The following is a 26234-nucleotide window of genomic DNA, read 5'->3' as shown; positions in this document are numbered from 1 at the left end:
TCTGTGGGGGAATGTGCCCTCGGGGGCTGGATCTGTGGGGGAATGTGCCCTCGGGGGCTGGATATGTGGGGGAATGTGCCCTCGGGGGCTGGATATGTGGGGGAATGTGCCCTCGGGGGCTGGATCTGTGGGGGAATGTGCCCTCGGGGGCTGGATCTGTGGGGGAATGTGCCCTCGGGGGCTGGATCTGTGGGGGAATATGCTCCTGACAGCAAAATCAAACCTGCCCAGTCAGGGGCCTTGCATGTGAGCAGATAAACTGCCCGTTACGGGTTTGTGCCAATAACAAATGGCAGATCTATAGTGCAGCCAATTTTGCCATTATTATACCATTGCGCACCATATAATATTTATCCCATGGGAATTTCCGTAGGGCACATCTGTAACAGGCAGTGTAATACAGCAACTGAATTGATGACCTTTTTGGAGAAGCCCCTCCATTTTTTTCCACATTTGGGCTAGGGGGGAATTTGTAGTTTTTGCAGGTAAACAATAACTGTAGTGTTTTACTTATATGCTATATATCGGCTGTGTAACATCCTGCCTGGAATTGAACCGGAGACCTGCAGGCTGCTGGGCAGTATCATTACCACTGCTCTATATGAGCTGACAGATCCTGGATCCCTTCTATGTAACCCGTGTATATACATGTAGGCAGGGTTAGTTGTGTATTTGGGTCTGAGCCCTGCCTGTATCCTGACTCCGAGTGAACTCCGCCTGGACTGACCCCTTGCCTGTGTGACTTCTGGATCCTGATTCTTTACTGCGCTCCTGTTCCGGTTCTGACCCGGCCTGCCTGACACCGACCCAGTAATCTCCTCCAGTCCTTCTCTAACGATCTGGTACCCTTGCTTTCCCAGAACCTTTGCCTTGGTCCTCTCACTGTAAGACCTGGCGGCACCCGAGTAGCGGAGGGCTCCACCCGAAGCCAAAGGTGGCTGTTATAGGCAGAAGCGTGAGCCGTGACCGGGCCCTTGGCTATTGTTCTGGGTTTTGGGTTACCGATCGTGACAGCAGCTCACACACAAAATAGTAGATTTTTCCTTGTCATTAAGCAAGACGCACTGGTATCCAATCTACATCCGGCTAATGTCATTGTTTACAACTGCTGTATATTTAGATAATTCGGACATGGTCACTAAGACACACGCACACAGGTATTGGACAATAGTAATAAAACATATATTCATAGATAACAGAGGAATATTATACAGCGGATAAAGCTAAAAGGCGGTTTAATATCAGACCTAAGTCCAAGATTTTGGTAAGTCCACGTGGGGACACTGCCCAGATGATATAACCTGCAGGCTTCCGGTTCATGTAAGGCAAGGTCACTATTATATACAGTGGTGTGAAAAACTATTTGCCCCCTTCCTGATTTCTTATTCTTTTGCATGTTTGTCACACTTAAATGTTTCTGCTCATCAAAAACCGTTAACTATTAGTCAAAGATAACATAATTGAACACAAAATGCAGTTTTTAAATGAAGGTTTACGTTATTAAGGGAGAAAAAAAACTCCAAATCTACATGGCCCTGTGTGAAAAAGTGATTGCCCCCTTGTTAAAAAATAACTTAACTGTGGTTTATCAATTTAAATTTTCAATTTCAATATCAATTTCTGTAGTCACCCCCAGGCCTGATTACTGCCACACCTGTTTCAATCAAGAAATCACTTAAATAGGAGCTACCTGACACAGAGAAGTAGCCCAAAAGCACCTCAAAAGCTAGACATCATGCCAAGATCCAAAGAAATTCAGGAACAAATGAGAACAAAAGTAATTGTGATCTATAAGTCTGGTAAAGGTTATAAAGCCATTTCTAAAGCTTTGGCACTCCAGCGAACCACAGTGAGAGCCATTATCCACAAATGGCAAAAACATGGAACAGTGGTGAACCTTCCCAGGAGTGGCCGGCCGACCAAAATTACCCCAAGAGCGCAGAGACAACTCATCCGAGAGGCCACAAAAGACGCCAGGACAACATCTAAAGAACTGCAGGCCTCACTTGCCTCAATTAAGGTCAGTGTTCACGACTCCACCATAAGAAAGAGACTGGGCAAAAACGGCCTGCATGGCAGATTTCCAAGGCGCAAACCACTTTTAAGCAAAAAGAACATTATGGCTCGTCTCAATTTTGCTAAAAAACATCTCAATGATTGCCAAGACTTTTGGGAAAATACCTTGTGGACCGACGAGACAAAAGTTGAACTTTTTGGAAGGTGCGTGTCCTGTTACATCTGGCGTAAAAGTAACACAGCATTTCAGAAAAAGAACATCATACCAACAGTAAAATATGGTGGCGGTAGTGTGATGGTCTGGGGTTGTTTTGCTGCTTCAGGACCTGGAAGGCTTGCTGTGATAGATGGAACCATGAATTCTACTGTCTACCAAAAAATCCTGAAGGAGAATGTCCGGCCATCTGTTCATCAACTCAAGCTGAAGCGATCTTGGGTGCTGCAGCAGGACAATGACCCAAAACACACCAGCAAATCCACCTCTGAATGGCTGAAGAAAAACAAAATGAAGACTTTGGAGTGGCCTAGTCAAAGTCCTGACCTGAATCCTATTGAGATGTTGTGGCATGACCTTAAAAAGGCGGTTCATGCTAGAAAACCCTCAAATAAAGCTGAATTACAACAATTCTGCAAAGCTGAGTGGGCCAAAATTCCTCCAGAGCGCTGTAAAAGACTCGTTGCAAGTTATCGCAAACGCTTGATTGCAGTTATTGCTGCTAAGGGTGGCCCAACCAGTTATTAGGTTCAGGGGGCAATTACTTTTTCACACAGGGCCATGTAGGTTTGGATTTTTTTTCTCCCTAAATAATAAAAACCCTCATTTAAAAACTGCATTTTGTGTTTACTTGTGTTATCTTTGACTAATAGTTAAATGTGTTTGATGATCAGAAACATTTTGTGTGACAAACATGCAAAAGAATAAGAAATCAGGAAGGGGGCAAATAGTTTTTCACACCACTGTATATAATAAATATCACCGTGTCCAGCTCAAACATCAACTCGCCAAAAGTAGAACGCGTTCCAGGTCCATTTACTTGATTTAAGCAACTTCTCTATTGCCTTATGGTCTTGGAGCACAAAACGCGTAAGGCAATAGAGTTGTTGCTTAAATAAAGTAAATTGTTTTTAAATTATTATTACAGTGACCTTTGTGGGTTTTCTCCTGTTTTGATGTTGAGGGACAAGGCTACGATTGCTTCATTTTGGGAAAATTGGAATTCTTTCGCCATACGGTGAAATGCGAGTAAACCATAGCCGGTATTCTAAAGTTTCTTGCCCCATTTTGGCCCAGTTTCCAAACAAGAGAATCTTTCACCTTAGATATGAGATTCATCTGATTGGATCACGTTGATGGGATGCAGCCATTGCGCCATGGACTGGATGAACAAGGCAATGCACTCTTTGCCCCGATAGGATCTTTAAACCTTCCTAATCCAAATCTGCTCATGTATGTGGAGCCCCATACACAGACCAATAATCTGCTGATGCAATCCGTTGGCAGATTTTATCAGCACTTTAAGGGCTGATCTGTGGCTCCCAATCCTTTCATTCAAGGAGTAATAGTCTTGCCTACATATTACAGGCCACATGGGCATGGCACAATATACACCACGTATGTGGCGGTGCATGTAAGTTTGTGTTGGATGTTACACAGTTTGCCTGTGTGGGGGAGATGGACAATCTGTCCCTATGAGCATGGGCCTACAGATACCGTTCAGGCAGCTACAGCACGTCAGTTTTCATTATGCTGTAAGCTGATTGGCCTGTCCCCTATTGTAAAATCTCATAAATGTTTTCCTCCATTGTACTGGAGTTTTATCTGGTCACTGTTAATACATGGGCTGAAACACTGGGAGTAGGCGATACCTCTGATAGTGGCTGGGCACCGGCAGCATGTTGATATTATGATCCATGGGTTTCCTAAATAAGCTTCGCTCACCCCCATCTGCGTTTTAAAATTTTGAAAGGTCGGGAAACTCAATACAAACCCTTCCAAATAGCAGTCTGTGCACTGAAGGTATAAGATATATTATCAGAAGCCTTGCTAACAATATTTTCTTTCTCATACTGCAATATAATTAAGTTGGCAAAGAGGGCAGCGGGACGAATTGGGACTGATGAATAATATAAATATATATATTTATATTCTGACATATGGGATTAGGTACAATAAATGTTACTAGCCGTGGGTCCATATTGGCCTAAGGCTAATCTCACACCAGGTACAGTATATATATTTTTATTTATTTTTTTATTTTTAAAAAACTTTTTCATAACAATCATCAAAGTTGCTTATTACATATGGAAGTTGACATGTAATTATAACAGAATAATGATTATGTCTATTAAGATTCTCATTCATCCAGGCCATGATATACGGTATCTAGTAGAATTAAGTCTAAAACAACTGGACTTTTCTGAGTTTTTCTTGAAAACGTTTCACCACTCATCCGAGTGGCTTCTTCAGTTCAAATGACTGGTAGGGAATTTCCTGGTATTTAAACCCTTGAGGGTAGTACAGACACGAACATCCAATCACAACAGTTCCATTGAACTTATTCAGTTAGGTGTTGGCTGGAACTGACAGGTGTAAGAAGGCATGATCCAGTCACAACGGTACCATGATTCTCAATGATGCAGGGGTTAATCCTTCAAAATACATGACGAAATGTGAACTGTTGTGCCAGGCTGGCATAAATGGCCTCTTTCAAACTATCTGTCCTTTTGGTCCAAAATATGCACGGTACTGTCCTCAAAAGAGTATCTTTCTTCTTCTTTCTTCTTTGAGGTGTAGATAGACTGCTGAGTCTTGTCCTGAGGAGTTACCCCCCTTACGTTGGGCCAAGTCAGAGCACTCTTCACTACACTGGTCAGCACAGACCACATTACTTTTCATGTGCTTTGGTGTAGGGTCTTTAAGGTGCACCAGCTTTTGTCTCAGAGTGTTGCTGGGGGGGTGAGGGAGGTGAGAGTTGGGGGAGGTGAGAGCTGGGGGAGGTGAGGGAGAGGGGAGCTTTTCTCCCAGCTCCCCAACCCCTTCTTCCCTCCTTCTCCCACTTCCAGCTCCTCCCTTTCTATCCTCTGTCCCCTGTATCTCTCTATACCCCTTTGTACCGTGAACAAGCTTTTCTCCACATCAGATTGTCTTGGGGTAGCGTTCTTGTCCGCTGCTTCCCGATCCTTTTTGAAGCTCAAATTTAAACAAAGGAAGCAGGTTCCTCCAATCACTGCCACTACTGTTAAAAACATTAGGGCAAATTGCATGCATTCAAAGGAAGTCTTCTCAGAATTCGACTCCTGGATCTTAACAGATATCTGTCAGATAGAAAAGATAGAGTAATTATAACTATTCTTTATTTATAGAGTTCTGACACATTTAAAATTTCTAAAAATCAGAACAGATTGTACTTACATATTCAATAATAAATGGAGCACCTACGCCTGCAATCAACCGCGTCAGGAAGGCCTGTAGCTGTCCAGCGATTGTGTAGAATTTTGGCCGTATTACAGACTGTGGGGAGAGAAAAGAGTCAGTGAGGGTTGGGTTTGCTTCACAAGGAACAGCACAAAGGCAGATATTACAGGTATTGCATTACTTAGTCACTGAGGGACCAAAGGAGCCTGATAGATGACTGCCAGTGATGGCATTATCATTAGCAGAACAGATTCACTTTGGTCCCAAATCGAGGATGATATTGCCCTAGCCAGCTATGGATCATGCTATAGAGAAACAGACAAAAGTGCATGAAAAGTTCCTTACCAGCATCATATCCCCTGATAGGGCCTGGTTTAAGCTCAGGAAAACTCCACTGATAAAGAGGAATACCTGAAGGGCGAGAGAAGGGAAAATCAGATATAGAAAGCAAACAAGTCATTCCCTCCAAAAATGCCCTAAATCTGCCATTGGCTATTGTCACCCACCTACTGCTAGCCCTGTACCCTTGTCCTAAAGCCACAGCTACATACACAGTGCAAGGAAATAAACATAAACCCATGTTAGATTAAACGGATAATACTCACACATGGAAGGACAATGCCATCTTTTATGAAGATCAAAAATAAAGAGAAGATGGGTGTAAAGGCAAAGAGTCCTATGGCACAGACCCATGGATCTGCACTGTGAGGCTCTTTGCTCAATAGCTTGCTGATTTCCATCCCTAACAGCATGCCGAGTACATCCGCTGCACATTTGATTGCTGAGTAGACCATACTAGGGGAAAGAAAGACAAGGGTGTTGAGTACAAACTGCAGACTTCTGTGTTGCACCATATTATATCTACATTCCTTGTGTATGTTCTACTGCCAGGAAAACCATTGCTAGGTTACCAATAGCATAATATAATATAAATACAAGTTACAAATATGTTGGAGATTTATTAACACATATTAGTAGTATTATAATTAATAATATACAGAAGTTTTGATAAAGCCAAAGAGAGTATGAAATGAAACTTACAAGTCACTGTAGTAACTCTGAGACAAGAAAAGGGGCCATTGTTTCCCCGTCTCATTCCTGGTTCTGTCCAAGAAATCAGGAATAACTGCAAACATGCCCTCGTGAATAAAGTCCACACTAAGGGAACCTATCATAATAAGGGCAAAGCTCCACCTGAAAGAGGAAAGGTGACATTAGTGGCACATGAATAACTTTTATTTCTCATTCATCAAAAAAATGAAAAGACATTACTTTGCAATATCAATATAAAAATAGTTTCCATAAAACTGAGCTTCTGATTATTATTGCAATGTATTTGCTTTAATGTTCCCCAATGGAAGACATTTTTATTGTCACATAAATCTGAATGCCCACCCATTCAGTGCAGACATAATACAGCTTATTCAGATATAGACAATGCGCAAATGTTTCATGGAAATTCTGTAGCTTCAATTTATTTACTTTGGCTTCTTGTGACATTAATCATTGCAATCCCACATAACATGAATGCTTTTGTATTTGCTAAACTAAACATGTCAGAGGGACTAGATCGTCAGCTCCTTTTGCCTAAAGATAAAGAGATACTCACGTCAGCAGAGGCTTCAAACAGGAAAAGAGGGAACATTCCACTTGAGGTTCATCATCTTCATCCTCTTCTTCCGTGTTGCCTCCAGATGGGTCCTTCATAAATACCAGTAGTAGGCTCAAACAAATGACTCCAAGGCACGGCGCTATCTGTATCCAGATAAAGACAACTGACAGTTAGCCGACTGCATGATTAACACTGGCTGAATGTAAAAGCACAAGAACTGGCCAATGGCTGAGCAGATACTCTGCTCCCTCTAAATCTGGACCACTTATATTACCAGAAACAGCCTAAAGGGGACTATTGTTCCTGGTGCATTTCAAAGGCCTAATGCCAGAAAAAATAATCATCTAGCCAGTTGGTCACTATAATGCCCACGTTGAAGATTGTTTTCAGTTAGTTGCTTTTTTTTCTGAAAGTTATATTTATGTGCTGTGATATACAATACAGTATTTTATAGATGCCAGATGAGTTATATGTCTAAATGCTAACAGATATCTTACTCTAAGCGTTATGGCGCTCAGCTGAATATATCACTTACCAGTCGTGCCACGTGCCAGGAGAATTGGTTGGCCACTAATGCTGCTATGCAGATCGCTATTAGCCTGAAGAGGAGAATGGAAAGAATTCAGGGTTAATATAAAAGAATGAGCACAAGCAGAAGAAAACAATATACACTCACATGTAAGACTTAGTACTTACCTGAAAAGAAAGCTACACAGCTGAGATCCAAATATGGCGAGTCTTCGATTGGACACTGAGAACATGTGTCCAATCAGTGGTAAAGCACAGCTTAAGAAAAAATCTGCTAATATGTCCAGTAATCCTCGCAGAAGTAGGATGAGCCAGAACCACTACAAGAAAAGGGACATAATCCTTATTAAACACATTGATATAATTCAGGCTAAGAGCCATGGCGGAATTATTCACTATATGTTCAGTAAATCTACTGCTAGCCATGACTTTACATTGTTTCATATTGTATCTGAATATCACAGAATATGAGCAGAAAGAAAGCTGAATATTACCTGCTTGGGTACAAAACAGAAGGTAAAAGTGAGCAGGGTCCAACCTGTCATCCCTATACACATTATAGTCTTCTGGCTTAACCAATCTCCAAAATATCTAAAGACAGGACTTATAGCCAGAATGGTGAAGCCAAGAGCAAATACTGTAGGGGGAGAAAGAATGAGATTGTGAGACATAGCTAGTAAGAGCCAGAGATGGAACAAACAGTAGAAAGAGAGAGTGCCGCAGAAGGAAATATATGGAATATTATTATATTTCCATTAATGCAGAGAGAAAGACATAGCATTATAGACAATAAAAGACACAGATATTTGAGTAACACAAGGAAATGTGCCCTTACGTCCATCTACAAGTGCAGTCTTCTTTATATCAATGCCGTATTCATCTTCAATTAATGGCATCACAGCTATAAATACAATAAAAGGACAAACAATGAAGTGAAGTTAGTAACATGGCGGTATTACACATAGAGATAATAGTAAAACTATAAAGGACTCTGTGAAGAAGAATAGCCCCCCAGCTTATATACTGATTACCCCCCAAAGTTTGGATCTAACATGGCAAATGGCAGTTATATAAAAATGGGTGATATTGATAGGTCCAAATGACCCATCTGAAATTAGAGCTTTGGGAAAAGCAGCAAAAGAAGAGGAAATAGTGGAAGAGCCAAAGACTATGCCGGGGCAATAAACAGATGAGAGAGAAGAAATCTGCTTTTTCTAAGGGAATTTGCTTGCTAATTGTATGCTCAGGACACAGAATACTAAAGTCGTTTAGCTGGCCTTGCCCCTTACCTTCTGTAAAATATCTATCAAACACCATGACTGCAGTTATAATTAGCATCACCGCCCAATTCAGGATACGGGGTATTTTCGTCTTCGTTCCATTCTCTTCTTCAAGTGTTTTAATAGGTTTTGATTTAAATTTTTTAGAAATAAAAAAGTCCAAAAAATGATGGAATGTTTTAGAACTGCAACAAAATAGAGAATAAAATTAGGCTTCTGGCAAAAAATCCCTCATCTCTGTCTCATGTTCCGCGAGGGAGAACGGACAGGAAACAAAGACGCCGGTTACAAACCAAATATCTGACTAATAAAAATGTAGGCTCTGAGCTCTGACCAACAACACAACATTCCTGGCTGCCATAGGGAACCTAAAGCAACCGGGAATGTCAGAAATATAAATACAATAATATAAATTATATTACTATTAATGATGATAATAATATGAATAATAATAATATCACTAATAGTTATTAGTCATTATAAATAATAATATAAACTAGAAAGGGAAGTTTGAGAACAAACTTCATGTTGGGTTGAAAAACATGAAGTCACTGAATGGGCTCCGCCCACTTTCTCTGACCATGGACCACAGCCCTATAGTAAAAACCACTGTGCAAAGTTTGGGGACCCTGGTTTTAATAGTGTCTGAATGGCAGCAACTTAAATTTCCCCACCAAAAGTCAACGAGTGACAACAGTGATTGGTGGTTGGTGGCTCCACCCCCTTTTTCTAACCTGTAACTGCAGTTACCCAGTGACTAACTCTGTTTAGGGACCCTAGGATTAATATTTAAAGAACGGCAGCAGTTTAAATTTAAACCAATAAAATTCAATAGGTGAATTGTGATTGTTGGGTGTGCCCACTTCTTCTAACCTTGAGTTGAAGTCACCCAGTGACAAATAGTGGGCACCCTGGCATAAATAGTGTGAGAATAACAGCATTTTAAATTTAAACCAATAAAATTCAATGGATGAAATCTGATTGGCTGTTAGTGGCCCAACCCACTTTTCCTATTTTTGAACTGCAGTCCCCCAGTGACCATCTTTGCAAATTTTGGGGAGTCAGGCATAAAAATTGTGAGACTGACAGCATTTTACACTTCCCCATTGTACCATTACCATAGTAAATAGGTGAAATGTTATTGGCTGTTTATTGGCTCCGCCCATTTTTTTTCTAACGTGAAACGGCAAATACCCAGTGACGAACTCTGGAAACTTTAACAACCCTGGAATTAATATTTAAATAATGGCATCAGTTTAAATATAAACCAATGAAATCTAATGGGTGGAAATGGATTTGCTTTTGGTGGCTCCTCCCACTTGTTCTAACCCTGAATATGTAGTCATCCAGTCACTGACTGTGCAAAGTTTGGGAACTCTGACATAAATAGTGTGAGAAAAGCAGAATTTTAAATTTAAACAAAAAAAATTCAATAGGTGAAGTCTGATTGGCTTTTGGTGGCTCCACCCACTTATTAAAACCTAAAAATGCAGTCCCCTAGTGACCCTGGTGTTAATACTGTGAGAATGGCAGCAGGTTGGATTTCCCCATTGAAAATCAATTGTTAAAATCTGATTGGCTGTTGGTGGCTCCACCCACTTTTCCTAACTCTGAACTGCAGTTACCAGGTGACTAGCTCTGCAAAGTTTGGAGACCTTAGTATTAATACTTAAAGAATGGCCGCAGTTTACATTTAAACATATGAAGTCTATAGGTGAAATCTAATCGGTTGTTGTTGGCCCCACCCACTTTTCTAAACTTGGAACATAGTCACCTAGTGACAAACTGCAAAGTTTGGGGACCCTGACATTAAACTTGTGAGAACGGCAGCAGTTAAAATTTTCCCACTGAAAACAATGAAAGAAATATGATTGGCTTTTGGCGGCCCCGCCCACTTTTTCTAACCTTGAGTCCAAAGTCACCCAGTGACTGACTGTGCAAAGTTTGCGAACCCTGGCATCAAACCAATAAAATTCAATAGGTGAAATCTGATTGGCTGTTGGTGGCCCCGCCCACTTTTTCAAAACTAAAACTGCAGTCCTCTAGTGACCAACTGTGAAAAGTTTGGGGACCCTGGTGTTATTACTGTGAGAATGGCAGCAGGTTGGATTTCCCCATTGAAAGTCAATAGGTAAACTCTGATTGGCTGTTGGTGGCTCCGCCCACTTTTTCTTACCAGTTACCTGGTGCCTAACCCAGGGGCGCTTCTGCCATTAGGCGAGTTGAGAAACTCGCCTCAGGCGGCAGAAGTGCCCCAGTTACCAGGGTTGGCAAAAAGCCGCTCCTGGTAACTTTAAGAGCCGAATTTCCGGTTTTTAAACCGGAAATTCGGCTCTTCTAGTGCAGAGAGCACAATTGCGCTCTCTGCACTAGCGATCTCACCGCCCCCGGACCCGCTCCTGCGCTCAGAAGGTAAGGGGTGGGGGGCGGCATCCAGGAGCCGCCTCAGGCGGCGATATGTCCAGAATCGCCCCTGGCCTAACCCTGCAAAGTTTGGGGACCCCGGTGTTATTACTGTGAGAATGGCAGCAGGTTGGATTTCTGCCAAGTCAATAGGTAAAATCTGATTGGCTGTTCACAGCTCCGCCCACTTTTGGGCATCCAACAATCATCCTATTTTCATTCAGGCTGAGCCCATGACTGTGTGATTCAAGTTTGGGGAGTGTGGCCTCAAAGCTGTAAGATTGGCAGGAGTTTAAATTTTCCCATAAAAGTCAATGGGTAAAATTTGATTGGCTGTTGTTGGCCCCTCCCACTTTGCGGTTTAAAAAAAACAAAAACAAACTTGAATGCGTAGTCACCCAGTGACTGACTGTGCAAAGTTTGGGAACTCTGGCATCAAACCAATAAAAATCAATAGGTGAAATTTGATTGGCTGTTAGTGACTCCGCCCACTTTTCAAATCTATAACAGCAGTCCCCTAGTGACCAAGTGTAAAAAGTTTGGGGACCCAGACGTTATTACTGTGAGACTGGCAGCAGGTTGAATTTCCGCCAAATCAATAGGTAAAAGCTGATTGGCGGTTCACAGCTCCGCCCACTTTTGGGCATCCAATAATCATCCTATTTTCATTCAGGCTGAGCCCATGACTATGTGATTCAAGTTTGGGGAGTGAAGCCTCAAAGCTGTAAGATTGGCAGCAGTTTCAATTTCCACGTTAAAGTCAATGATTAAAATTTGATTGGCTGTTGTTGGTCCCTCCCACTTTGCGGTCATCCAACAAATGTTGCTGCTTCATTCGGGGTGACCCCATGATTATGTTATTCAAGTTTGGGGGCTGTAGCTTCAAAGCTGTAAGTGCGGCAGCAGTTTGAAAATCTTCCCTGTCAAAGTCAATGGGAAAATTGGGGGGTTCGGAGCGGCGCCACAAAAAGACAGGGGGCACAATCGCTTAGAAAAGCACAAGCAACCTGCTCCGCTATAGGGCGAAGATGTGTGGGGTATTTGGGTGTTGTACCCCTAAACCTGTAGGAGGAGTAGCGTTTAGAAAATGGGGGGCGCTAAGAAGAAGAAGAAGTGGAAGAAGAGTCTGTGGGTTTCAGCCCAATATAATTACACAGCGCCAATGGGCATAAGGGTTAGAGATATTATTAGTGATGGGGGAAATCATTCCCCATGGATTTGCAGTGAACTTCCGCGTTTCGCCATTGGCAAATTTTTTTGCGAAACGGGAGTCAAAATTTGCCACATCGAAAAATGACGCGCGTGACATTCCTTTTTGACGCACAAAATTTTCGTTGTTTTGTGAATTGAAAAGGGACAGAGTCGCTTATCCCTATATATTATGTGGCATAAAAAAACAACAAAACTTGCGCCCTTTTGCTGCAGAAAAACGGCATAGTTTTTTACACGTTTTTCTTCTGGTGGAACATAAAAAAACTACAGTAATTTAGTAAAATCTGATGTTTAGTGACGAGCAAATCTGTCCTGTTTTGTCAGAAAATTCGCAAATTATGTGAAAATTCGTAAAACGGCAAACGGTGAATTTAGTTTTACACCAAAAATATAGAAAATCTCCCACTCCATACAAATGTACATTTTATATCAAAATCCCTGCCCATTGTACCGGGTAACACAAAGGGATCAATATATGGATTCTAGCAGCTAATCTTTCTTACCAACACGCCATCATGTCTAAACTTTAACTGAATCTGTCACTCACTCAATAAGTAGCCTTGGTTCTCTTATCAGCATTATGACATCACAATCACTCTGATCTTCTCTTCAATTGCGACATCACACACAACACTTCCTCTGTGGGTTGCCATGGATACATGCCATTGTTTCAAGTAATGCCAATGAGGAATACATGGTTTCTAGCAGCTGACAGCGCCATTTTAGCTTTCCCGCTTACACGCCATTGCCTCCCAACTCTAAATGATTGCATCAGTCACAAACTGGGACAACCTGCCATCAACATATTGTGATAACATCACCTGTAGTATTTAAAAAAAGAAACATATTTGAAAGTGTAAATCAGTAGTAATTTATGCTAAAAAACAATAAGTGGAAGTGGGAATAAACACCAAGGGGAACGTTTATTATATAAATATAATGCAAATAAATAATGCCAAAATAAATTGGAGACCGCAGTTTACGATCCATGTCTTTTTCTGTGATTTTCCATATATTTATAGTGAGCTCGAGTTCATCAGCATTGTGCGTGTTGCATGAAAATGAATGGAAAAATAACACAAATGGTTGTTTTCTGTGCATTCTCAAGCAAGTGTAATAGTGACTACCGTAATTTTCAGCTTGCTCAGATACCGAGGGGGTCTTCATCAGGGGCGCGTGCATAAGAAATACAAAAATGTGCCCCTGACTAAGATGCCCTGGGTGGGGTAATACGCATTGGGTGTAAAATAAAGCAAGCAATATTTTTTTTTCATATACAGGTATGGGATCCCTTATCCAAAAACCTGTTATCCAGAAAGTTCCGAATTACAAATAGGCCATCTCCCATAAGACTCCATTATAAGCAAATAATTTAATTTTTTTTTAAATGATTTCTTTTTTCTCTGTTGTAATAATAAAACAGTACCTGTACTTGATCCCAACTAAGATATAATTACCCCTTATTGGGGCAGAACAGCCCTATTGGGTTTATTTCATGGTTAAATGATTCCCTTTTCTCTGTAATAATAAAACAGTACCTGTTCTTGATCCCAACTAAGATATAATTACCCCTTATTGGGGGCAGAACAGCCCTATTGGGTTTATTTAATGGTTAAATGATTCCCTTTTCTCTGTAATAATAAAACAGTACCTGTTCTTGATCCCAACTAAGATATAATTACCCCTTATTGGGGCAGAACAGCCCTATTGGGTTTATTTAATGGTTAAATGATTCCCTTTTCTCTGTAATAATAAAACAGTACCTGTACTTGATCCCAACTAAGATATAATTACCCCTTATTGGGGCAGAACAGCCCTATTGGGTTTATTTCATGGTTAAATGATTCCCTTTTCTCTGTAATAATAAAACAGTACCTGTACTTGATCCCAACTAAGATATAATTACCCCTTATTGGGGGCAGAACAGCCCTATTGGGTTTATTAAATATTTAAATGATTTCTTAGTAGTCTTGAGTTATGGAGATATAAATTACGGAAAGATCCCTTATCCGGAAAACCCCAGGTCCCGAGCATTCTGGATAACAGGTCCCATGCCTGTACTGGAGTGCTCTACTCCTCTTGTTTATTAGTTATTACATTATGGGGACTTACAGGTACCCCCTTACAATAAGCACCCTGTATTTATTGCTGTAAGATCTTGGGGTGCATTGCTTGCTAGTTACTGACCATACACTTCCCATTCTAATCAAAATGAAATAAACACTTAGAGACATATTAATCTTTTGGCAGATAATAGCAGGAGTTATTCCTGAGTAAAGCTTTACAGGCACTTTATGATATAACCATCTTTTATCTGGGCTGATACAATCAGTTCCACCTCAGGAGATAATTCTGCTGTTTCCCCCTCCCCCCCCCACGTGCAGTTTGTATGAGGGAGCAAGGGTCAGACAGTTGGGAGTACTGAGCGCTGCTGGGCATTAGGGCATCACTTGCAGCCCTGCTTTGATTGGCTGCTGCAGGACAGTCCCTACGTGAAAGTAAAAATCAAATGTTATTGGCACTGGCAAACTGAATGTGAAGAGATATAAACACTAAGGAGCTGATTTATCCAAGAACAGGGGACCTGCTTTGACTGCTTTCATTATACAAGGGCCGTTTGGGGGTCCAAGCCCCTAGGTTATTTAACGCAATACATAGGCTGATCCTAATCAAACATATATTGGTGGATTTAGGCCAAAAAATGGGCATTCTCGTCATATTCAAGTCGGGGGCACGTTTGAACCCTGTCTCTATGGCTCCTCATCCCTTACCCCAAGGTGGTGGGATAGTGTCCCCTGCAGCCTGACCCCTGTGATATTATATCTAATTCCTTTCTGAGGGGGATGGTTAGGCTTAGGCCTAAGTTGCAAAAGGTTGGGTTACAAAGGACTGGTTTAGGGTGGGTGCGGATAATCCCACCAGAAATCTGATTAAACAAATAGCAATTTAAATTTCAACCCCCAACAGCTGCAGATCAAGAGATTCATAATAAAACCCCAAATGACCTATATGGATTGTCTTTATCTTATGTATAATGTCACATATACAGAACCTACAGCGCCGTTACATACAGCACAAATATAAACAAATCTCAGCAGCTGTTATGAGAAAACTAGCGGTGAGGGAATATTTCAGCGGGCAATAGATTGGTTGTGAAATTCAGCGTTTCAGCACTGGCAGTTGTTTTAGTGAATCTGCAGCTTGGCTAATGCCAGCCACATACCAAGTACCAATCCAGCCATTCAAATAGTAAGAAACCATAGCAGGCACAGCTCTCGCCATGGCATGGCAGCTAGCATGTATGGGTGCCCTTGGTTTGTGTGAGAGCTCAGGGATTCATTACAGCCACACAGACAGCTGTTAGTAATGGCTGAATCTGGCTGGGCACCGGCAGGCAAAAGGCATCTGTGTATGGGCCTTGCTCTCTTTTATGTTTGTTTATTCTATATTACTATAATGATACCAGTGATTTATGTATGACTGCATGTAATTCAAATTTGTATGTATATTTCCTTCCATCAGTTCAATGCATAGGCGCTATGTCATGTCTGTTATGAAATGCATGAGGACAAGTACTGTGTCTGTCATAAAATAACAGGGGGACATTTACTGAGTCTGCCACGAAGTGTTTGGGGGCAAGTACTGTGTCTGTCATGAAATGTTTAGGGACAAGTACTTTGTCCATCCTAAAATGGCAGGGGGACATGTACTGTGTCTGTCATTAAATAATAGGATAAGTACCGTGTCCATCATGAAATATTTGGGGGCAAGTACTTTGTCCGTCATGAAATGTTTGGGGGCAAGTACTTTATCCGTCATAAAATGGCAGGGGGACATTTACTGTGTTTGTCATGAAATAACAGGGGGCAAGTACTGTGTCTTATAAAATGTTTGGGGGAAGGACTTTGTCCGTCACAAAATGGCAGAGGGACATGTACTTTGTCTGTCATGAAATATTTGGGGGCAAGTACTGTGTCTGTTGGCAGTGGAACAAATACTTTATCTGTCATGAAATAACAGGGGAAATACATGGGACAAGTACTGTGTCTGTCATTAATTGTTTGGGGACAAGTACTTTATCCGTCATAAAATGGCAGGGGGACATTTACTGTGTTTGTCATGAAATAACAGGGGGCAAGTACTGTGTCTTATAAAACGTTTGGGGGAAGGACTTTGTCCGTCACAAAATGGCAGAGGGACATGTACTTCGTCTGTCATGAAATGTTTGGGGACAAGTACTGTGTCTGTCATGAAATAACAGGGGGACATGCAGTGTTTCTGTCATGAAATGTTTGGGGGGCTTGATCTGTGGGGGGATGTGCCCCCAGGGGCTGGATCTGTGGGGGAATGTTCCACTGGGGGTTTGATCTGTGGAGGAATGTGCCCCCAGGGGCTGGATCTGTGGGGAAATGTGCCACTGGGGGGTTGATCTGTGGGGGAATGTGCCCCTTGGGGCTGGATCTGTGGGGGAATGTGCCCCTTGGGGCTGGATCTGTGGGGGAATGTGCCCCTTGGGGCTGGATCTGTGGGGGAATGTGCCCCCGGGGGCTGGATCTGTGGGGGGAATGTGCCCCTTGGGGCTGGATCTGTGGGGGAATGTGCCCCCTGGGGCTGGATCTGTGGGGGAATGTGCCCCCGGGGGCTGGATCTGTGGGGGAATGTGACCCCGGGGGCTGGATCTGTGGGGGAATGTGCCCCTGGGGCTGGATCTGTGGGGGAATGTGCCCCTGGGGCTGGATCTGTGGGGAATGTGCCCCGGGGGCTGGATCTGTGGGGAATGTGCCCCGGGGGCTGGATCTGTGGGGGGAATGTGCCCCCGGGGGCTGGATCTGTGGGGGAATGTGCCCCCGGGGGCTGGATCTGTGGGGGGAATGTGCCCCCGGGGGCTGGATCTGTGGGGGGAATGTGCCCCCGGGGGCTGGATCTGTGGGGGGAATGTGCCCCCGGGGGCTGGATCTGTGGGGGGAATGTGCCCCCGGGGGCTGGATCTGTGGGGGGAATGTGCCCCCGGGGCTTAGATCTGTGGGGGGAATGTGCCACCGGGGGCTGGATCCGTGGGGGAATGTGCCCCTGGGGGCTGGATCTGTGGGGGGAATGTGCCCCCGGGGCTTAGATCTGTGGGGGGAATGTGCCACCGGGGCTTAGATCTGTGGGGGGAATGTGCCACCGGGGGCTGGATCTGTGGGGGGAATGTGCCCCTGGGGGCTGGATCTGTGGGGGGAATGTGCCCCCGGGGGCTGGATCTGTGGGGGGAATGTGCCCCCGGGGGCTGGATCTGTGGGGGGAATGTGCCCCCGGGGGTTAGATCCGTGGGGGGAATGTGCCACCGGGGGCTGGATCCGTGGGGGAATGTTCCCCCGGGGGCTGGATCTGTGGGGGAATGTGCCCCCGGGGGCTGGATCTGTGGTCTGTATACCCGTGTATATACATGTAGGCAGGGTTAGTTTCACCTACTGTTAATCTGGGGTTCTGTGTAACCAACCTGCCTATATACCCCCCTGCTCTGCACTCTTTGCCCGTTATAGGCCTTTCTGGCAAGGTTCCTGGGTTTGCTCCTGTTCTGTCCCATTTGTGTATTTGGGTCTGAGCCCTGCCTGTATCCTGACTCCGAGTGAACTCTGCCTGGACTGACCCCTTGCCTGTGTGACTTCTGGATCCTGATTCTGTACTGCGCTCCTGTTCCGGTTTTGACCCGGCCTGCCTGACACCGACCCAGTAAGCTCCCCCAGTCCTTCTCTAATGATCTGGTACCCTTGCTTGCCCAGAACCTTTGCCTTGGTCCTCTCACTGTAAGACCTGGCAGCACCCGAGTAGCGGAGGGCTCCACCCGAAGCCAAAGGTGGCTGTTATAGGCAGAAGTGTGAGCCGTGACCGGGCCCTTGGCTATTGTTCTGGGTTTTGGGTTGCCGACGGCGACATTATAAGGGGCCATGGATGCCAAGGAGGAAGCTGCTGTGCCGGCCGGGATTCTGCTGCTATTGGGCAAGTTCTTGCCAATTTGAGTGAGTGAGTTCTGTGGCTCAGGCCAACCTGCAACACACGCAGGGATTATTGCACCAGGGGAGCCCTCCTGCAGTTGCACCTCGGCACAGGCTCCCTCTCAAGGTATTACAATTTCGTGGGAAAGGGAACATTTCAGGAGCGTCATTAACCAGTGCAAGCTCTTATTCCAACTCCAGCCTGCTACGTTTTCTAATGGTGCCTTTAAGGTGGGGTTTATATTAACCCTTTGCAGGGGAAAGCTTTTGCTTGGGTTGCACCTCTAATTGAGTACAATAGCCCTTTACTTTTTGAATTTGAGGGGTTTCTGACCAATATGGCTTCTCTTTTCAGTGACCCTAATCAAACTGCTGTTACATTTGCCCCAAGGGCAGGGGTCTGTAGCTGAGTATGCGATGGATTTCAAAATTCTAGTGGCTGACACCAAATGGAATTCAGCTGCTCAGAGATTTTAAACTGGGGCTTGCAGAGAGAGATGAATTAGCCCGAGTTGATAGCCCAGTGAATCTGGATGACTTTATTAAGTTCTGTATTGACATTGATTTGCGCCTTACTGAGAGACCGCAAGAGAAACTGAGAAACACTGTCTTTGCTAAATCTGTGGCTTCCCTTACCAACCCTGCCCCCAGCACCTATTCTGCTCCAAAAGAACCCATGCATTTAGGGTTTGTTAGGGGCAGGGCCCGGACGATCGCTGGAGGAAGTCGCTGGGGGGAACTGGATGATGCTGGGGGGAGCCGGAGGAGGTCGCTGGTGGGGGAGCCGGAGGAGGTCGCTGGTGAGGGATCCGGAGGAGGTCGCTGGTGAGGGAAATGGAGGAAGTCGCTGGGGGGAGCCGCAGGAGGACGCTGGGGGAGCTATGCAGATGCAGTGGGAAGCTGGGGTAAATATCAAGAGTGGGGAGCTGCAGAAAGTCACTGGGGGGAGCTGGAGGATGCTGTGGGGGGTTAACTGAAGGATGCTGGCTACCAATGTTTAAGGGGGCTCTGGCTACCAATGTTTAAGGGGGCTCTGGCTACCAATGTTTAAGGGGGCTCTGGCTACCAATGTTTTAGGGGGCCCTGGCTACCAATGTTTAAGGGGGCTCTGGCTACCAATGTTTTAGGGGGCCCTTGCTACCAATGTCTGTGTTTCCTTTGTACTGATGGGAGGGGCCATTGGGGGCAGGGTGTGGGAGGAGGGGGGCCCAGAAAATGTTGTTGTGAGGGGCCCCATGATTTTTGATGGCAGCTGTGGTTAGGGGTCCTCTTTCTGCAATGGAAAGAGTTCGCAGAAGGCAGAATATATATACAGGCCTGTACTGTGGGGGTAATGGCCACTATGTGTGTACCTGCCCAGTAAATGCAGAACATTTTCACTGTTTAAATGGAAAAGCAAAGTCTTGTAGTTCTACATATTGTACATATTTCCCTGAGCTAGCGATTTCTAAGCTCTGTGCCTGTAACATTGGCCTGGGGCAGTACCTCTGTTTCAGTTAAAGCTTTTATAGATTCGGGGGCAGCAGGGAATTTTCATGACACCAGTTTTGCTGCTAAGATGTCTGCGCCTACTGTTCCCCTCTCATCTCCTCTCAGACTCCTGTCCATTGATGGGAAACCCCTTGGCGGGGAACTAGTTAATTGTGCAACCCTAAGATTACATATGGCCACTGGATGCAGACTTTCTGAAAAAATTTCTTTCCATCTTACCCAGTGTGCATCCATCGCTGTCATTTTAGGCTTTCCGTGGCTAAAACTCACAATCCAAGAATTGATTGGAGAACTGGGGAGATTCTAGAATGGGGTATTGCTTGTCCTGCATTAATTACCCCTTACGTTTGGCTGCTGCAGTGCTTGAGGGGCTCCCACAATGCTATAGAGATTTTGCAGATGTGTTTTCAAAAAAAGCTGCTGAAACCTTCCCACCCCATAGCCCCTATGATTGTCCTATAGAGCTGCTGCCAGGGACCTCACCTCCCAGAGGTAGAACGTACCCCCTTTCTCTGCCTGAAACTGAGGCAATGACGGAATATATAAAAGAAAACCTAGAAAGGGGCTTTATGAGACCTTCTACCCCCCCCCCCCGGCTGGAGCTGGGTTCTTATTTGTTGGTAAAAAGGATGGGGGTCTTCGTCCATGCATTGATTACAGGGGTCTTAATAAAATTACGGTTAAGAACCGCTACCCCCTTCCCTTAATTTCTGAATTATTTGATTAAGTTAAAGGTGCCAAAATCTTTACTAAACTATTTGGATAAGGGAGGGGGATGAGTGGGAGGCAGCTTTTAATACTCGGGATGGGCACTATGAATATTTGGTGATGCCATTTGGCCGTTGCAATGCCCCCGCTGTCTTCCAAGACTTTGTCAATGAAATTTTCCATTATATTTTGGGCAAATTGATTGTAGTATATTTAGATGATATACTGATATTTTCATGTAACTTATTGGGACACATACGTCTAGCCCTTTCCAGAACAAGCTTTATGCTAAATTTGACCAATGTACATTTGAGGTACACAGCATTCCTTTTCTAGGTTATATTATTTCTAAACATGGCCTAGAGATGGACCCTACCAAGGTGGAGGCTGTTTTGCCTTGGCCTCAGCCCTGGACCCTCCGTGCTATTCAATGTTTTCTTGGCTTTGCTGTTGCAGACAATTTATTAAAGGATTCTCCACTTTGGTAGCGCCCATTGTTGCACTTCTAACATTTAGCCAGAAGCCGCTGTGTTTTGAACAATTGAAAAGAGCTTTTGCTTCTGCTCCTGTGCTTTGCCATCCTGATACATCTCTCCCCTTTGTAGTAGAAGTCCATGCCTCTGAAATAGGTGCTGTTCTCTCTCAGCGGCACCCAGTTACTAACAAAATGAATCCCTGTGCTTACTTTTCTCGCAAACTTTCTCCCACAGAGGCTGTGACATAGGGAACCGGGAATTGCTAGCCATCAAGTTGGCCCTTGAGGAATGGAGGCATCTGCAAACACCTTAACCCATATCCCCCAACTGTCCCGCTTTTCGCGGGACAGTCCCGGTTTTTAGAGCGCATCCCGCTTTCCCGGATAGTTCAATGAATGTCCCGCATTTCCATAATAGATTACGGAAAAACGGGACATTCATTGAACTATCCAGCAGAGTGGGATGCCTGGCTGGAGCAGGGTGCTCTGGCTTCTTATGCTGCTTTGCTTCTTATGCCGCTCCTTGTGCAGCGCAACAGGCCCTTTTATAAGGTTGCGCCCCTGGGTACGTGTGACATCATTACGCATGGGGCGCAACCTTATAAAAGGGCCTGAGCGCCTATGGTGGGTACTGTGTATGGGGGCATTGTGTGTGGGGGGTACGGTCTATGGGGGCATTGTGTGGGGGTACTTTCCATGGGGGGGCATTGTCTTTGGGGCACTTTTTATGGGGGCACTGTGTATGGGGGGTACTGTCTATGGGGGGGTACTGTCTTTGGGGCACTGTGTATAGGGGTACTGTGTACGGGGGCACTTTCAATGGGGGTACTATGGGGGCAATGGGGGGCACTGTGTATGGGGGGTTACTGTTTATTGGGCCCTTGGGGGCACTGTGTATGGGGGGCAAAGCTGGTACATAGTTATAACTCACTTATAACTGACTGCCTTCTCTCTATTTTATATGTAGGAGTTGCTATAGGAGTTTTATATTGTAATACAGTATGTGGGTATAGCACATTTGCATCTGATCCCACCATTTCAACTATATATATATTTTTTTTTTAATCATGTGTGGCAATTGGGGCGTGGTCACAAAAGTTGGCGTGGTTAAAATTTGCCACGCTACATGCGCCAAATCTTTTTATCGCTCTTTTCATTTTTCAAATGTTGGGAGGTATGCCTTAACCCACGGCCGGCTAGGTGGGCATTGTTTATTTCCAGATTTAATTTCATCATGACATGTAGGCCTGAGCCAGAAACCCTAAGGCTGTTTTAATCTCTTCCTGTACCTAAAGAGCCTTGGACACATTTATCTATGGATTTTATTGTTGATTTATCTCCTTCCCAGGGAAATACTGTTATCTGCATGGTGGTAGAAAGGTTTAGCAAAATGGCTCATTTTATTTCACTGTCTTAGTTGCCAAACGAGCGGATCTTCTTCCAATATCCCCACCTACGGGTGGGCGATATGGGGCAAATTTAGGCTAATTCGGTCAAAATTATAAAGACAGTAATGGGTGCAGCCAGTTTGGGGATCGCATCAATGAGCCGATGTGGTCCCCGATCCGACTAAATTTTTTAACCTGCCTGATCGATAGCTGGCCGATTTCAGGCCAGATGTCTATCTGGCAGACCCATTGTTGCTGCCCCTACAGGGGCCGATAAGCTGCCGAAATGGTCTAAGGGGCCGATATCGGCAGCTACAATCAGCCCGTGTATGGCAGCCTTTAAACACATCTTCAAGCTATATGGTGTACCCTCTCATATCGTATCTGATAGAGGGACACAATTTGTGTCCAAATTCTGGAAAGCCTTTTGTGCTCTTCTTGGTATTGGGTTGTCATTCTCTACAGCTTATCACCCTCAGACTCCGAGAGAGAGAACAAACCAAGACCTTGAGCAATTTCTTTGTTGTTATGTATCAGACAATCAGTCTAAATGGGCTGAGTTGGTACCCTGGGCGGAGTTTGCACACAATAATGCCCCTCACTCCTCTACAGGTATGTCTCCCTTTTTCACTGTTTATGGAAAGCACCCAAAAGCTTTTTCCCATTGCCATTTCCCTCTGATGTTCCAGCTGCTGATAAGTCTTTCCAAGATATGGCTGATATATGGCAACGAGTACAATCCAATCTTACATCTGCAGGTGTCTGTCACAAAAGTGCCTACTTATCAAGCGGGAGTTAAGGTATGGCTCTCTACTAAGAATATTCAACTGTGAGTGCCTTCTGCCAAACTAGGGTCTAGGTTTATTGGTCCATACAAAGTACTTGAAGCCCTGTAAATGTTCGATTAGAGTTGCCAGCTAATCTCAAGATTTCTAATGTATTTCATGTCTCCCTGTTAAAGCCTGCTCGAGACGTCCGTCAGTCTACTAACCCCCCTCCTGTTTTGGTAGAAGGGCAACCAGACTATGAAATCTCTAAGTTGGTTGATTCCCGAATCTCCCGGGGTAAGCTTCAGTATTTGGTGCATTGGAAAGGCTATGGCCCAGAAGAAAGATCTTGGGTTTTTCCTTCAGACATTTATACCTATTGCCTTAAAAAACAATTCCACATTACCAATCCTGGGAAGCCTGGGCCTAGGGGTCCAGTGGCCCCTTCATGAGATGGGGGGGTAGTGTAACATCCTGCCTGGAATTGAACTGGTGACCTGCAGGCATCTGGGCAGTATCATTACCACTGCTCTATATGAGCTGACAGATCCTGGTTCCCTGCTATGTAACCCGTGTATATACATGTAGGCAGGGTTAGTTGTGTATTTGGGTCTGAGCCCTGCCGGTATCCTGACTCCGAGTGAACTCCGCCTGGACTGACCCCTTGCCTGTGTGACTTCTGGATCCTGATTCTGTACTGCGCTCCTGTTCCGGTTCTGACCCGGCCTGCCTGACACCGACCCAGTAAGCTCCTCCAGTCCTTTTCTAACGATCTGGTACCCTTGCTTGCCCAGAACCTTTGCCTTGGTCCTCTCACTGTAAGACCTGGCGGCACCCGAGTAGCGGAGGGCTCCACCCGAAGCCAAAGGTGGCTGTTATAGGCAGAAGCGTGAGCCGTGACCGGGCCCTTGGCTATTGTTCTGGGTTTTGGGTTACCGATCGTGACAGCAGCTCACACACAAAATAGATTTTTCTTTGTCATTAAGCAAGACGCACTGGTATCCAATCTACATCCGGCTAATGTCATTGTTTACAAATGCTGTATATTTAGATAATTCGGACATGGTCACTAAGACACACGCACACAGGTATTGGACAATAGTAATAAAACATATATTCATAGATAGATAAAAGAGGAATATTATACAGCGGATAAAGCTAAAAGGCGGTTCAATATCAGACCTAAGTCCAAGATTTTCGTTAAGTCCACGTGGGGACACTGCCCAGATGGTATAACCTGCAGGCTTCCGGTTCATGTAAGGCAAGGTGACTATTATATATAATAAATATCGCCATGTCCAGCTCAAACATCAACTCGCCAAAAGTAGAACGCGCTCCAGGTCCATTTACTTGTTTTAAGCAACTTCTCTATTGCCTTATGGTCTTGGAGCACAAAACGCGTAAGGCAATAGAGATGTTGCTTAAATAAAGTAAATTGTTTTTAAATTATTATTACGGTGACCTTTGTGGTTTTTCTCCTGTTTTGATGTTGAGGGACAAGGCCACGATTGCTTCATTTTGGGAAAATTGGAATTCTTTCGCCATACGGTGAAATGCGAGTAAACCATTGCCGGTATTCTAAAGTTTCTTGCCCTATTTTGGCCCAGTTTCCAAACAAGAGAATCTTTCCCCTTAGATATGAGATTCATCTGATTGGATCATGTTGATGGGATGCGGCCATTGCGCCATGGACTGGATGAACAAGGCAATGCACTCTTTGCCCCGATAGGATCTTTAAACTTTCCTAATCCACATCTGCTCATGTATGTGGAGCCCCATACACAGACCAATAATCTGCTGATGCAGTCCGTTGGCAGATTTTATCAGCACTTTAAGGGCTGATCTGTGGCTCCCAATCTTTCATTCAAGGAGTAATAGTCTTGCCCACATAGTACAGGCCACATGGGCATGGCACAATATACACCACGTATGTGGCGGTGCATGTAAGTTTGTGTTGGATGTTACACAGTTTGCCTGTGTGGGGGAGATGGACAATCTGTCCCTATGAGCATGGGCCTACAGATACCGTTCAGGCAGCTACAGCACGTCCGTTTTCATTATGCTGTAAGCCGATTGGCCTGTCCCCTATTGTAAAATCTCATGTTTTCCTCCATTGTACTGGTGTTTTATCTGGTCACTGTTAATACATGGGCTGAAACACTGGGAGTAGGCGATACCTCTGATAGTGGCTGGGCACCGGCAGCATGTTGATATTATGATCCATGGGTTTCCCAAATAAGTTTCGCTCACCCCCATCTGCGTTTTAAAATTTTGAAAGGTCAGGAAACTCAATACAAAAACAGTCGCTGTTAATCAATTGAACAGGGATGTCCACATTATTCTTGTGTTTTAAAAAATCCAGTAACCGATTCACTGTCACCCTCCCAAATAGCAGTCTGTGCACTGAAAGTATAAGATATATTATCAGAAGCCTTGCTTATAATAATTAAGTTGGCAAAGAGGGCAGCGGGACAAATTGGGACTGATATATAATATATATTTATATTCTGACATATGGGATTAGGTACAATTAATGTTACTAGCCGTGGGTCCATATTGGCCTAAATTAACTCACAACATAGTACCGGCAACATCCAAAGATCCATCTGGCCCCATACAGGAACATTTTACAAAAAGAAGCCTACTTGGCCCAAGGATAACTCTACTAACATATAAAGGCTGCCATTTTTGGCACCACATTAGCTGCTGCCTTGGCCATTCCAGTACTGCCCATATATAGGGCCCAAATGACAGCCTGCCCAACTGATATCCAACAGGGGAATGGGCAGTTCAGAAGTTCCAGTAGGTCAGCGGCTCATAGGCCTGTTGATGCAGTCCCCTCTCGAGGATCTACACAAACCCCTATTATGACCATACTGCCAGTTTGGTATAGAGTTGCCAGCTGGCTGGTGTATTGGCCCAGCTGCCACGGTATTCGATGCCAAGTGCCATTGGCAGTAC

At 44.3% G+C, this 26234-nt stretch overlaps 2 protein-coding genes and 1 long non-coding RNA gene across 5 annotated transcripts in view; 1 reads left to right on the top strand and 2 right to left on the bottom strand.

The window, feature by feature from the left end:
- Positions 1-26234, top strand: part of LOC116412053 (alpha-1-macroglobulin-like) — a 55952-nt gene that overhangs the window by 23374 nt on the left and 6344 nt on the right. The gene's annotated exons all lie outside the window — the stretch shown is intronic.
- On the bottom strand, positions 4907-7955 carry LOC116412041 (protein spinster homolog 1-like). 2 transcript variants are annotated; one of them, XM_031905402.1, is made up of 7 exons: positions 7579-7955; positions 7041-7186; positions 6473-6625; positions 6037-6226; positions 5777-5842; positions 5429-5527; positions 4907-5331 (listed from the first exon to the last, which is right to left on the bottom strand). In XM_031905402.1, the coding sequence occupies exons 2-7, from the start codon at positions 7136-7138 to the stop codon at positions 4954-4956; spliced, it is 984 nt and encodes a 327-aa protein (XP_031761262.1). In that variant the 5' UTR covers positions 7139-7186; positions 7579-7955; the 3' UTR covers positions 4907-4953. The 2 variants fall into 2 exon arrangements, with proteins under 2 accessions (XP_031761262.1, XP_031761263.1); XM_031905403.1 differs by lacking the exon at positions 7579-7955 and having other exon boundaries at positions 7041-7493.
- On the bottom strand, positions 8116-9037 carry LOC101732469. Its single transcript, XR_001923683.2, has 3 exons — positions 8861-9037; positions 8407-8472; positions 8116-8208 (listed from the first exon to the last, which is right to left on the bottom strand). It is a non-coding gene; the product is annotated as an uncharacterized LOC101732469 (long non-coding RNA).

The sequence above is a fragment of the Xenopus tropicalis genome, chromosome 7 (assembly GCF_000004195.4).
Source record: "Xenopus tropicalis strain Nigerian chromosome 7, UCB_Xtro_10.0, whole genome shotgun sequence".
Classification (NCBI taxonomy): domain Eukaryota; kingdom Metazoa; phylum Chordata; class Amphibia; order Anura; family Pipidae; genus Xenopus; species Xenopus tropicalis.
The sequence above is the reverse complement of the archived record's forward strand: the minus strand, read 5'-3'. Positions and strand labels throughout refer to the sequence as shown.

What these genes read in the sequence shown, in the direction of transcription:
- LOC116412041 (XM_031905402.1), bottom strand. Translation starts at nt 7,138, where the DNA reads ATGAAGGACCCATCTGGAGGCAACACGGAAGAAGAGGATGAAGATGAT. An exon ending in TGTTTGAAGCCTCTGCTGAC is followed by an intron (nt 6,626 to 7,040) that starts GTGAGTATCTCT and finishes TTCCTCTTTCAG; the next exon opens with GTGGAGCTTTGCCCTTATTA. An exon ending in CTCCATTTATTATTGAATAT is followed by an intron (nt 5,332 to 5,428) that starts GTAAGTACAATC and finishes TCTATCTGACAG; the next exon opens with ATATCTGTTAAGATCCAGGA.